The 13,578-nt window shown below is 35.7% G+C and overlaps 3 protein-coding genes across 3 annotated transcripts in view; 1 reads left to right on the top strand and 2 right to left on the bottom strand.

Annotated features, from left to right (window-relative positions):
* Window positions 1-811: 811 nt before the first annotated feature.
* LOC127793495 (cytochrome b-c1 complex subunit Rieske-4, mitochondrial-like) lies at window positions 812-5,738 on the top strand (the record flags this gene model as incomplete). Its single annotated transcript, XM_052324243.1, has 2 exons — window positions 812-1,217; window positions 4,862-5,738. Coding segments are annotated over 2 exons (1,047 nt in total), but the record flags the coding sequence as incomplete, so codon positions are not given.
* Window positions 5,739-6,110: 372 nt separating this feature from the next.
* On the bottom strand, window positions 6,111-8,371 carry LOC127793473 (protein COFACTOR ASSEMBLY OF COMPLEX C SUBUNIT B CCB1, chloroplastic-like). Its single transcript, XM_052324209.1, has 4 exons — window positions 7,993-8,371; window positions 7,757-7,881; window positions 6,664-6,816; window positions 6,111-6,563 (listed from the first exon to the last, which is right to left on the bottom strand). The coding sequence occupies exons 1-4, from the start codon at window positions 8,314-8,316 to the stop codon at window positions 6,377-6,379; spliced, it is 789 nt and encodes a 262-aa protein (XP_052180169.1). The 5' UTR covers window positions 8,317-8,371; the 3' UTR covers window positions 6,111-6,376.
* Window positions 8,372-9,905: 1,534 nt separating this feature from the next.
* The window catches only part of LOC127793472 (uncharacterized), a 48,308-nt gene continuing 44,635 nt past the window's right edge, over window positions 9,906-13,578 (bottom strand). The window contains exons 8-15 of the mRNA XM_052324208.1: window positions 13,026-13,094; window positions 12,714-12,801; window positions 12,528-12,599; window positions 12,340-12,440; window positions 11,830-11,947; window positions 11,003-11,062; window positions 10,788-10,898; window positions 9,906-10,431 (exon numbers count right to left, since the gene is read on the bottom strand). Coding sequence (XP_052180168.1) covers window positions 10,324-10,431; window positions 10,788-10,898; window positions 11,003-11,062; window positions 11,830-11,947; window positions 12,340-12,440; window positions 12,528-12,599; window positions 12,714-12,801; window positions 13,026-13,094 — 727 coding nt within the window. The 3' untranslated portion in view covers window positions 9,906-10,323. The remainder of the gene's footprint in view (window positions 10,432-10,787; window positions 10,899-11,002; window positions 11,063-11,829; window positions 11,948-12,339; window positions 12,441-12,527; window positions 12,600-12,713; window positions 12,802-13,025; window positions 13,095-13,578) is intronic.

The raw sequence follows: 13,578 nt of genomic DNA, 5'->3' as shown, positions 1-13,578 counted from the left end.
AAAATTTAGTGGTTGTTTTTTAATCGTAAGGCTAAGTGTCAAGAGTAAAGTGTAATTATTAAAAATTGATAGGTTACCTTAAATTAGTCTTTACCCATGTTTGCAAGATGTAATTATAATTTTTATTTTACTAATTATCTAAAATAAAATATTAAAAATAATATCCTATTATATTACGTTGACACAAGTAAATAAAAATTTAAAATTTAAAATAAATATTCATTTAGCTATATTTAATAATTAAAAGTCTTAATTTAAAAATAAGAATAATTTTAAATTTATTCTAATTATGGAGTTCATGAGTTTAAAGTGTGGGCATCCAATAATTAAATCGCTTGAATTATTCAAATTAAATAGATTAAACATCAAAATATATATCAAAAATTGAATTGAATCAATTAAAATAAATAAAAAAATTAAAATAATAAAATAAAAAATGATGTTATTTTGATTATTTTAATTTTTTTAATATAAATAATAAACTGAATTGACATAATTAAATTTAGAAATCGAAATTACCTAACCCCCACCTTGAATAGAACCAAATTGACAGTTTTTGTTCAATTTAATTCTATTATTTTGATTTAATTAAAATATTATTTATCATTAAATAACAATGTTTTTTTTATAATAATACTATTTTTATATTAATTTTTTGATGCTCACAGTGTTTATAATTCTTAAAAAATAGTTGAGAATTTACGAGAAAGTGTTATTAATTATTTAAAAAATGTTTGTAATTATATAAATATCAAAATTAAATGTAAAAATAAGATTACCGTTATTTTTATATGAATTTCACGAACTGCAGACGTGGAACCGTACGCAACAGGACACGTTTCAGAGAATCGGGTGCTGCTATTTTCACCGCACTAAGCCAACCAGTAGAGTCGGTGATGATAATTTTGCTTCTTTCCTCACAAGAAGGGAAGAAGAAGAAGACGAGGAAGAAGAAGACGAGAGGAGAGGAGAGGAGAGGAGGCTGAATTTTGAGAACTGGAAGATGCTGAGACGTGCAGCAGCTAGGAGCAGGGAGAGGCTGTCTTCTCTCACCTCGTTGTCATCAGGGAGGGGGCCGAGCCAGGCTTCCTCTTCTGCCGCCTCCATTTCCAATAATCCGATGAGCGGCCGTGATTCGTCGCCAGGAGGTCCCAGATTGTGTTCCTTATTCGGCAATTCAAATCTCTTCGGCTCCCAATTTCATCTTCTGTGCAGAGGTTGAGTCAGAACCCCTGTCTCAGTCTTTTCCGCTAACTTACTTATGTTTAGGGTTTCTCCCTCTTCCATTTGTGCGCGTGATTTTTTTTTTTTTTTTAACTCGGTGGAAGTAAAATTGGACCATTTCTTGGTTGTTGCCCGTAATAATCTTCTCTGTTCCGTTCCAAGTTTATCGGATGTTTGTCTATCTTAATTTTAGAGCATCTGTTACTCTCCGTTGTTGCCTCAAGTACATGCTTATTGTTGAACTTCTGATTCCGAGCTTGTTTGGGTTCACCCTTCTGTCGCTTTCAGTGTGATGTGTCTCGCTCGTTGTTCTACTATTATTTCATGTAAGGGGTTAAGATTTGAAAACTGATACGGTAGGCGTACATGAAAGGTCTTAATTAGCTGTCAGATCTCTATAGGATCTCCCATTTATTCTTAGCACTTTATTTATCTTGTTGGACAGAATTCTCAAGTTAAACATATTGTGTGTGTGGGGGGGGGGGGGGGGGGGGGGGCGCTCTTGAACTGTTTCTTTCCTACAATATTATCTTTAATCTCTCTAAGCAATTTTTAGTTGACTGAGGAATAGATCATATTTGGTTGGTAATGGGGGCTAGTTCTAGTTCAAAGAAATTTGTTGCTGAATGGAGCTTTTTCCTAGCTACATGGAGACTCTTCACTGGCAAGTTTATGTACAAATTAATGCTACAACCTGTTATCCTTCAGTTGCCATAACTTCCTTGAGACTAGCCTTATGGGCATATTAGATTCTGTAATCGAATTCCGACTTGTTCATTAATGCCAGGCTCTAGTAGTGGCAAATTAAAGAAATACCGCTGTTCCAAGATTGGCTGAATTAATTCAATAAGATTAATTTTCTTCTAGGTAAAGAATGGTGTGGAAAATAAGCTTCCATGAATGGTTCAACCTTTTTTTTTCCTTAAACTTTTGGCATTTAATAGAAAGTGCAATGGATGGTATGACTTAAATTTGATGGTGGCAAAGTGTCCATTTAAATGGTTAATGACAATATTCTATCAAACCATGCAACAAAAGAGTGAGCTTAATAGCAGTATTCTTTTATACTCTTTTAATTCAGTTCATTAGGTTACCAGCTTCTTAGTTTGTTAGATTGGTGGATGCTCTGCTAGAATTTGTACTTCTTGTGTGGGCATATGCCTATCTAAATTAAATGTGACTCAGAATTAGGTAGCTTTCTCTCTTGAGTCTGGGGCTTCATGATTAACCATATAAATTTCAATTTTGCTTTAATTCTTGTTGGGAAGTCAAAAAAACTTTGACTAGCATTATTTGGATGTGAAACTTTCTGAAATCCATTTTTGATGAAAGAGTAGTTTCAGGCCATGCCTTTTGAGGAATTAAAATATAGTCTAGACAGACACAACATTACAAATATCTGTGGGACCTCATGATCTTGGGGATGACACATATACTAGCAGCATGAATCTTTGATATGGAATTGTAAAATAGTCTAGGCAGGCATGATGTTACAAATATCTATGAGAGATATTACCAAACAGGGATGAAGGTGCATATCATTGGTCAATGAACTGTTTATTGGGTTTCAAGGACAGCCACTTATCATTTGAATATAGTTTGATGTTAATTCTTCGTCAGAGCAGAACTTCCAAACATGAAAGTCTCTTGAGTGCAATGACGTCTGGGGTGACAGAATAGTGCTTTCCAATATGCACTTGTACTAGGCCATGTTTCAAACTAGCAGCACCGTTCATGTTAATTTGACATGTTTAAGAATTTGTTCCCATTCTTGTGTTTATGTGATAAACACATTCTTGGCATGTCTCAATATGCCTGTTGCCAGCTCTAAAGATCATCATATAGCATCAGTTTTGGGTTTGTAGGACTAAAAAAATTACTAGTCTATCCTATGGTGGCATCCTTTTTTGTTTTTGTTCCACATTTTTTTGGGGCAGGGTGCTCTGTAATAATACCCAAGCAGTTTGCAATAAATTAATCTTTAGTCTTTTAGATGGGGATGGTAAAAAGAAGGAGAATTTCTGCATCCCATGCTGATTAAGTAGTACTTCTGCTGTGACCTTAATGGTTATCATAAAATTGTAGAACTAGATAACATATACCTATATGTGAGAACATTATAGATCTAGATAACACACTTAAAACGTTATTATCTAAAAGGCTGTTAAAAATTAATGCATATCATATTGTGGAACTAGATAACATGTGATAAATATTTGGCAAATATTTAGAGCTTACAGTGGTAGATATGAATGGTCCACAGGCACAGCTTTAATGTGGTGTGATCGGAAAAAAGGAACATTGGCTGTTACAGATTGATAATGCCTTGTACTTTAAATTTTTTTTTTTGCAAGAAATGTATATGGAATGAAAGTTAGTAAAAATAGAAAAGTGGATGATGGGATTTGCAGATTAAATCATTCCAAGAACATATTAGTTTAGAAATCTTGGATCACTTGTCCAAAAAATGGAGACAGAATTAATATGGGAGGTTAAAATGAAGAAATGCGTCTGTGATTCTATTGGACAGTTAAACACTAACATATGCAAAATATGAGTGTATTGGGGATGTGGATGTTATGATAAATGTGCAACCCTATGTGAAAGGATATATATTTCTCTTTTTTTGCTGAAGCATGAAAGGATATTATCAAAATGAGATTATACATAATAAGGTTAATGCAACTCCTATTGAAAATAAGATATATGAAACACAATCAAAATGATTTGGTCATGTGAGAAAAAGACGAATAAATGCTTCTAAGAAAAAGTGGATAGAAGACATTTTTAGCCAAAAATGATAAAACTTGATGGGAAAGTCTTAGGCATGTTATGCATTATAATAGCTTTTTAGCAGATATAGCCATAAATGTAGATAACTGGTGAACTAGAATTCATGTAGCCAAACTCATCTAGTGAGATTAAGTCCAGATTTATTGTTTTCCAGTTGCAAGTGCATTTATCTTAGATGCATAGATGCCTATTAGACATGACTTATTTGTCTGGAAGCTCCTATTTATTCTGTACTTTATGCTTGGTCTTTGGAGATCTTGGTGTTTTGATGCATTGCGATCCTTAACAGCAACTATTCTGACTGGCCATGTCTATCTACTCTTAACTCGATAAAGGGCTCATTACTTCGTCTAGTTGCACCTTATCTGCTAGGAGCATCTTACCTGTTGATCAACTCCCAGGAAATCACAAAGACGAGGCTAAAGAATGGTAGTGTAAATGTATTCTGGCAAATTCTTGGTAGAAGATTTTAACTTCTCTTAAGAATGGTGGCGCATGCTTTCCAAGCTAACTAGTGAATAAAGTTGGTTTATGACTATGAGTTCTGACAGGTCTCTGAATCATTCTTTCTTGAATTTGGTTCCAATCACAGGGTAACAAGAAATGACTCTCAAGATATGGTTAAAACATATGCACTGGAATATACAACCTGCTTAATCAAAAAAATGGCCATACATGTTGTTCTAAACAGAACCTTACTGCTAGTTTATGAGGCCATATGTCCTTTTGTCCTCTCCTGGGAGTACCTTTGTGAGCTAGAATGACAAGATGTATCGATATTTGTTCAATTGATGCCAAATGAAGCAAGGGCTTGATTACAATAGGTCAGTGATGGTTGTTGCAGGTTTTGCATCAAAGCCACTTGCCCTCAAGGAAAACAGTGTTATTCCAGACGTTCCTCCGACTGTGGCAGCTGTTAAGAACCCAACTGCAAAGATAGTTTATGACGAATACAACCATGAGCGTTACCCTCCAGGTGATCCCAGCAAGCGGGCGTTTGCCTATTTCGTCTTAACTGGTGGGAGATTTGTTTACGCTTCACTGATTCGCCTCCTTATCCTGAAGTTTGTCCTCAGCATGTCAGCCACTAAGGATGTTCTTGCATTGGCCTCTATTGAGGTTGACCTTTCCAGCATTGAGCCGGGCAGCACAGTCACTGTGAAGTGGCGTGGGAAGCCAGTCTTCATCAGGCGCCGAACTGAGGATGATATCAAGCTGGCAAACAGTGTCGATGTGCACTCTCTTCGCGACCCACAGGAAGATTCAGCGCGAATAAAGGATCCAGAGTGGCTCATTGTTGTCGGGGTCTGCACGCATCTGGGTTGCATCCCATTACCAAATGCTGGTGACTTCGGTGGGTGGTTTTGCCCATGCCATGGTTCTCACTACGACATCTCTGGCAGGATTCGCAAGGGACCGGCACCTTATAATCTGGAGGTACCCACTTACTCTTTCTTGGAAGAGAACAAGTTGCTTATTGGGTGATTATTGAAGGTGTAGTCATCATCTACAGGGACAATGAGGTTTTTTTTAAGTATTTCTCTCTGTATTTAGTTGTGAAATACTTCTTGTTGAAGATATCTCTGATTTTCAATAATTTGTATGGTCTTTGATGTAGCACGCTATGGTGCTGGTGTTGCTTTAGAACTGAACAAATTGTCTGCTCAAACGCTGCTTTTATGCACGCGTGATTAATTATAGTATATTTACCATTTTGGAGAGGTTGCTTGATTCAGCAGAAACAAATTTTTGAAGCTTTTATTAGAAAACAAAAGCAGAAATAAAGAAAACAAAATTATTATTAGGGAAAATTACTATCAATCCATATTTAAAACCATAAATATTGCAGTTATCAGATCTTATAAACTATATAAACACTTTTGTCAGTACCGTTTTTGATAATTTTATTGTTAAGAACACCTTTTCAATTACTAACAAAATACATATAATAATTTACTAAAAGCTTTCTCAAATGATTTGAGCAAACACCAAACTGTTATTTCCTTAAAAATGATTTTTATAGAAGTGATTTTCAGGATAATAAAAATTTCACAACAGTGCCAGACCACCATATTTGGCATACAACCATGATCCTTTGGGAGTTGATACACATGATGTGCTCATATACGAAGAGAGATGTTGCCAAGGGAAAGTACAAAAATTACAAAGCAAAAGTTCCCCAAAGTTGTACAGAATTAGATGATTATTATAAAGAATATAAATCAAAATCCTTTCTGAGAATAATTAAAGGAGAATCTCTTCTACCAATAGTAACAACCATGAACCAAAAATACAAACTCTTATGCCAACCCATCCCCCAAAAACAGTTGAACCTGAGAGGTTGGTTACAATGAGTGGTCTACTTCTCAAATATGCCCTTCACATACACCATGCCTTTCTCACTCAACTCCAGTTCTTTCCTCATCTGTTCTACTTGCTGGTCATCCCCCTGAACAATGATTTCTGAAAGGGTTCCATCTTCAGCCATTATCATTTTAACCTTGATCTGCTCTTTCCTTGATGCTCTTCGCCAGTAATATAGTCCTCTGTTTCCATTTCCCAAATGTTATTTATGCATATACTTCATCCACATGATAAAACTGGTATCAATTTGGAAAAAGAGCTAAGAAAACCGGGATTACTTACGCCAGTGGGCTTAAGATGGTGAGCCAGAACCAGTTATTGCCTATTTCTGGAAAGGTTATAGTAAGAACAAGGGCAACACTTGCTAGGCTTATGCAGGTGCAGAAAGTGAGCAATGCTGCTTGGCCTCGGTTTGGAATCATCATGCCCTCGAAACTTTACACAAAAGAGAAATTTGAATGTGAGAGAGAGTGAGAGAAAGGGGCTTTGAATTCTAACTCGGGAATCCAATTACAGATTTGTTGATAGAAATACACACACACACACACACACACACACACACACACATATATATGACATCAGGGATTAGTTGATTAGCCGAGGAGGTGAATTCCAAGGAAAGGCACCCATTATCCATGCATCGACACAAAAAATGGAAAAATTACAGAGAGCATATGTTAGTGTGGCATTTGCTAATGTCCGTGAATAGGAAAAGGCAGTATATCTTCAGTTCAGATTGGGGACTCTCTATGAACTATTAGTACTGGATAGACAATGTGGGCAACCAACCATGCCAATTTTAGACTGCAAAAGACACCCTTTACAAGCAAACCTCTCATAAATCTTCGTCTTTTCACTATTTAGGATTTCTAACCTATCTTATGACAGTCGGAGACACTCCAAAAATTGCATTGGCAAAAATACAAGAAATACAAAACCCAACAACTCCAAGACGTGTTCTTGCCATGCAATTGATGGTTTGCCAAACCAAGCTCCAAGGACTTTCTACCTATTCTGATGGACCATTTCATGAACTTTGATGACGGGAATCAGATTCAATTACAGGTATCATAAATTGCTGCTTGGAAAAGAGCTTAGAGAGTCTTGACATCAGACCTATGGTTGAACTAATTGTTGCATATGTTAGATAAGCTGATATCTCCTTGTAGGCATCAAACCTAGGAGTGTCACATCTCAGATGGTTCTGTACGAAGGTTTTATGTTGACTTATCGTGGAATCAACGATTCATCCTTCTTTATCATATTCCATCTGTTCGAATATATTGTTGTTGTATCATTGAAGATGAGAAATGCTGCTGCTGCTGCTGCTGATGATTAATTAAAGATAATCAAAGAGCAGAGAAGGGTTACTCACGTTATGGTCTCTCCTCTATCCAAAACCACAAAATTGTTGCGAGTGAAGAAAGAAAGAATCTCTCCCGCCACCTGACTAGGCATCTTCTTCCCTTCTCCTGCCCCAATATACGTCTTCTGAACAACCTGAATTCAAAAACCATTTAAAAAAAAAAAAAAACGATTCTCAATTAGAACCTTAGAGCACCAGGAAGATGGATCAAAAACGAAATTGAAAAGTTTAAAAAAATAAAGAACCTTGGATTTGACAGAGCGCTTGATGAGAGACCAGAGGCCGGGAACGGAGATGACAAAGAGGCCGAGAGAAGTGTAGTAGCTGGCCAGAGAGTAGCCGGCGGTGCTTTCGGCGAGCAAGAACAGAGATGAAGAAGAAGAACAAGAAGAAGCAAGAGGGTCGAGGAGAGAGGAGAGGGCTCGAGCAACGAGCCTGGAGTTGGGTTTTGTTGTTGTTGGTGTCGGGTGGCATCGCCATGGCCATAGAGGTGCCAATTCGGTGGTCTTATTGGGTTTGGAGCGCAAAGATGAGAGGCCAGGAGGGCTTACTAGTAGTTTGGCCGCCATATTCGCCCACTGGGAGAGAGAGATTGGGAGCTTTATATTATCCAGTCCTCTGGAGCTCAGCTGTATGCTTGTAGTAGTAGCCTCAGCTTGTGTGTGCGCGTGTGTGGCACTACTATTGCCTCACCTTCGATCTCGGGATGAAATCAAGGCCGTTCATCAACGTCTATGTAAATTATGTTTATATTTGTTTTTGTTTACGTCTAACAACAACCAATAGTAGTAGCATTCATATATAAATATTGTTTTTAAATAAATGTATAATATAAAATAACATTAAGTTACTTCACTGGCCTTGCTCATTAATTTTTTTTTTTTGGTACCCTCGATCACTATGAATATTATACTACCTTATAATTCAAAAAAAGGGTTAGCATAATTAATAATTTAGACTTTTTTATAAAAAAAATATTGAGGTCTAGATATCAATTTATGTGTTTAAATTTAAAATTAGTATCCTTGCGCAATCTCCTGCCACGCGTATTCTTAATTTTGACAAAAAAAGTAAATCACAAATGGATCTTTAATCTTTGAAGTATTGAACTCGTGATCTACTTATACTAATTCTAACATATCATTTGTCTGTCACTTTATTTATGTTTGGAGTTATGTGTTTTAAAGTTAATACATAATAATAATGAATAATTTACCAAATAATTATTGAATGCTGTACTTGTAAGAAAGCCAGAAAGTCAAGCCCAACCATATCCATACTGGATCCAAATCAGTCCAACAAAATACTAGTTATTTTTCAAATGGTGAGAAACTATTCTATAAAACAAATTATCCTTTAGATTTTTAGATAATAATTAAATATTTTTTTCTCTTTTCCTAAAACTAATAATTCTACTCTTGACTAAAAGTATTTAAATGGTTATTTTGTTTTTGTTTCTCCCAATCATATTCTTTTTAACACAAATTTAATTTAAAATGCTTTTACAAACAAGGAAATATAAGAATTTGAATCTATAATTCTTTTTCAATACTTAAATATTAAAATTTAAATCACGATAAAAAATCTTATTAACAAAACTATCACATTCGATTGACTCATTAAAAATATTCTACATAAATGATGAATTCTATTTTTCTTCTATAATTATAATGGAATTTGACCTTTTTGTAATAAATATTTTAATTAGACTCTTTTAACCCTGATAGATTATGTTTAGTTGCATTAGATAACTTGAGTTACATGTAAAAGGTAATAAGTATCAGAATGTCTCTTAAAAATAAACTGAGACGGTAATTACTCTTTCGTGTCTATAATTTAAAATCTCTCTACATTTTATACATTTATTTAATATATGACCTACGAAATATTTAGATGAGTTTACCCATTTATGTTCTCCCTTAGGGCTTAAATTGCCCCAACATTCTTAATTTAAATAATTTTCAAGAATTGCACTCCAATGAGAAATATAAGATATAGGGGCGGATACACATATGAGCTGTCCTGGGCTGAAGCCCAGGGCAGCTCACAAAAAAATTAAAATTTTAATACAAAAATTTGCCCTAAATTCATTTTAGCCCAGCCCACCCCTGACCCAGCCCACCCCACCCCAACTTGCTGGATCCGCCCTGATAAGATAGGACATGTTATGGAGTAATGGTACATTACAATTTATAATTATAGAATTACAACTGTGACATTATTATACAAGTGTTTTTAATCCCCCCAACACACAAAATAGCTCAATCCTGCAAACTCCTCCTTCCACCTTTAAAAAGTGTCGGACATGAAAACAAATATAGAGAGTGCAAGCAAGAAGTCAACCCTTCATCCCACTATACCGCTCTACCTCTATACCCTATGGATGCAAATGACTAAGAAAACTAAACAATGAATTAATCAACATATACAATGAAAGGGTAACCCCACGGAAGTTGGCACAGCACAGATCGGTGAGATGGTTTGAATGTAAAGGCAACACATATCTACTCACACCCAAGAATTTCAAAAGGACTCTCAAAGAGCGCAGCCAGAGCACAGAGTCTCTGGGAAAAACATCAAGAAGTGATACCACTCTGTTTTGCTTGGACGAGTTCCTCTGTGGTGGTGCCAATGATCTCATTAGCGCGCTTCAAGCCAACGCAGTAGTACCTTCCTATCGAATCCTGCATTCAGAGATTGCGCTTTTATTAAAAACACGAAGAATGCATCTATGCAAGAACCAGTGGCGATAAGTTTTAGGTCATCGTGTTATGCAAGATCGTCGGTCATTGTGTTCAATATCTACAAAAATGCATGTGAATAATAGGTGAAGGCATTCTGCTGGCTGGAGCATATTTGACTAAGTTTATTGAAGCGAAGTTGGATTCCTTGGAAAGGGCAAGTTATCTGCTCAGAGGGTTCCTAGGCGTTAAAATGAGTGAAAGTTCTTCTGAACTGAACAGAAAAAGGAAGACAGCAAACAAGGTAACAATTGGATTATCGGCCAAGCTCAACAAGGAAGACGGAAAAGATGTCTCACCCGGGCAACGATTCCCAACGTCTCTAGCTTTTGAACAGCATCATCCACATCAAAGTTACAACTCTCCTCAAATTGCTCCTTAATTAGTTCTTCACACCTCAGATCAAGATCCTGTCAAACACTATAAACAGTTAAGCATCAACTTTGCAACAATTTAATCCCCAGGAATTTGGTAGAGAATAAAACACCATGCAAAGGCAGTAACAAATATGCACCTGTCGAGTAGCTTTTCCCTGTTCCATCAGTATGTAAAATGAAACAATTACCTCTTTAACCTGCACATTCAAATTACCTTAAGAAAATTGGAAACCATTTCCGACAAGGTTGAGGCCTCGGATCATAATTAGCTAGCCTAGTGAATTAGATATACTGCAATCCATTCAGTGATCCTCACAATCTAAAACATAGTAAAGATGGAAGGTAGAGCAAAATTTCTTTTGCCTGGAAGCTCAACTACTATTTTCAAGAACCATTTTACATCAGAACTCACTTGTTGACCACGTAGTAGATTGGAAATGATTGATGAATTTAGATGTCAATGGGTCACCCATTCACCTATTTGCATACACATTTAGTAAATGTTAAAAATATGTCGTTTGTATCCTTCAAATATGAATTTTTCAACTTAATTTCAATTTTAAATGGGTAATTAGGGTTTATTTCAAATAAAATTTATCTCTATGACTCAAAACATGAAATTTTTCATAATCATTTTAACTTAAATGGGCAAGTGGGGCCTATTTATTGACCAATTTCCATCCCTTTGTGAATGCTACCCGGTACAAAAAGATACTCGGGCAGTGTTTCTCATCTGATACAGATTTATTTAGGGTGATTTATTGTGCAATCATTTTGAAGAAAAGATGGCACATTTTATAGAAGCCGACTTCCAGTCTATTTATGCAATAACTTGAAACTAAAAGGAAGCCCTTAAACTGCTTAGAAGACAGTTAGAAAGCCTGTACAAAATCACCACTTTATCTATTAAATGAAAATTAAACATTGGTCAAAAGATCAACTAAATTTCCAGAGTGCAACTTACTTCTTGTTGAATCACATCATCACACAAGTGAAGAAGAGTGCCCTTTCCACTATCCAGCTGTTTGTCATACATAGACTCTGTAATTAGATTCTGATATGCAGCCATATTTTGCTCAAACCTACAGGTATGCAAAACACAAAAAAAAAATAAAAATAAATAAATAAATAACAATAACAAATAAACAAATAAATACAGTAAAAACAGACAATTAAGTAAAAAACAAGGAAAATTAAAGCACATGGTTGTTATGTAAACAGATTGATAATATCATGTATGGAGAAAACAGAATGACGGATCCAGGACAATTCAATGATCCAGTGGCTCCAACAAATAAGAAATTCTTCACCGGTAGTTGCCCTGCTCCAGCACTTTCTGTCCACTAAACATTAAGTGTCCTAAAGAAATAGAAGGAAAACTAAGGACTTTGACCAGGCCAACTCTTAGTCCCACCAAATTGGCGGGTTAAAAACACTGATAGTGAATCAAATTTAAATAACAAAAAAAAATTACGTGAAGTATGTCTTGGCACAATAGCCAATCACAGTAGAAAGGATAGCAAATATGACCCAAAGATCAGCTTTAGGCATGTCAAGCGAACCCACTACTGCAACCTGAAAAACAGTGATATGTTACACCTATCTTAACATGGATAAAAGACGAGGACTATAGAACAAGTTCATGAACATCAGATGACTTACCAGCCCAACAACAGCAGAAACCAGAAATTTGACCCAGTCCATTGGTGTTAAACCTGGATTTTTCTTTTCTGGCTGTTAAAAGGCAAGAAACTCACTATATCATAATTTAATAAAAGGACTTGGTTTGGGGGAAATATACAGATATGCCATCTAAGGAGAAGATAGCAAGAACAGCCAAGAACTCACAAGAACAATCTCCATATCAGCCATTGGGATGTTTCTGAAATGCTTCAAAAATATTCCTCGTTCTTGTTTTAGTTTGGTGCTTGCTTGCCTGCATGATCACCACGGTTGTTAGAAATCAGCAAATTCATTATTAATTTTGGTGGATGCGTTTCCAAGCTACAAAAAATCCTTTTCTAGCTGGATGCACTCTTACGAACATTGTATACGAACCCATCATTAATGATCAATCTAAAGGAAAATAATAACTTTCAATTTGGCTGTGAATTGTTCTGACAAAACTATCCAACACAGACTTCACAACACCAGCAGTACCTGTAAACAACAATTATCCTGTCAAAGGTAGGCTCTTGGATGGTGATTTTGCCCAGCAGATTGCGAAAACTGGGAGGAAGCAGAATAGAGTATAAGCATCAGAAGTGGAAGTCAGTCAACTAAAATAATATCTAGATCCAATTAAGCTGACCACAATAGCAATAATTAGACTTCAAAATAGCATGCATGGATGCAAATGGATGTCTATGTAATGCAGCAGTGCAATGGTACTGAAGCAACTCAAAGCTTTCGTAGTTTGATGCTTGTGTTAATAGCAGGAAGACATAAGAAATGCTAGCTTATGCAAGCATTTTTAATTTCCTTCCAGTTCAATATTGAAAAGTATCATCCAACTAACAAAGCATCCAAGAATCTAGAGATCAGTAAAACAATTCAGTTTATAATTTCTGAATCCCTACATTTAAGGATGATTACCATAAACAGAAGTTTCAGTTATTTCATACCATTGGGGAACACATTCAAGAAAACCAAAAGAATATCAGGAAAAAACCATCTTTTATACTTGAAATTCCCAAAGGTAAAACTTTCAGCT

This window comes from Diospyros lotus, unplaced genomic scaffold (assembly GCF_014633365.1).
Source record: "Diospyros lotus cultivar Yz01 unplaced genomic scaffold, ASM1463336v1 tig00010963_1, whole genome shotgun sequence".
NCBI lineage: Eukaryota > Viridiplantae > Streptophyta > Magnoliopsida > Ericales > Ebenaceae > Diospyros > Diospyros lotus.
This window is presented reverse-complemented; position numbering and strand designations above follow the sequence as displayed.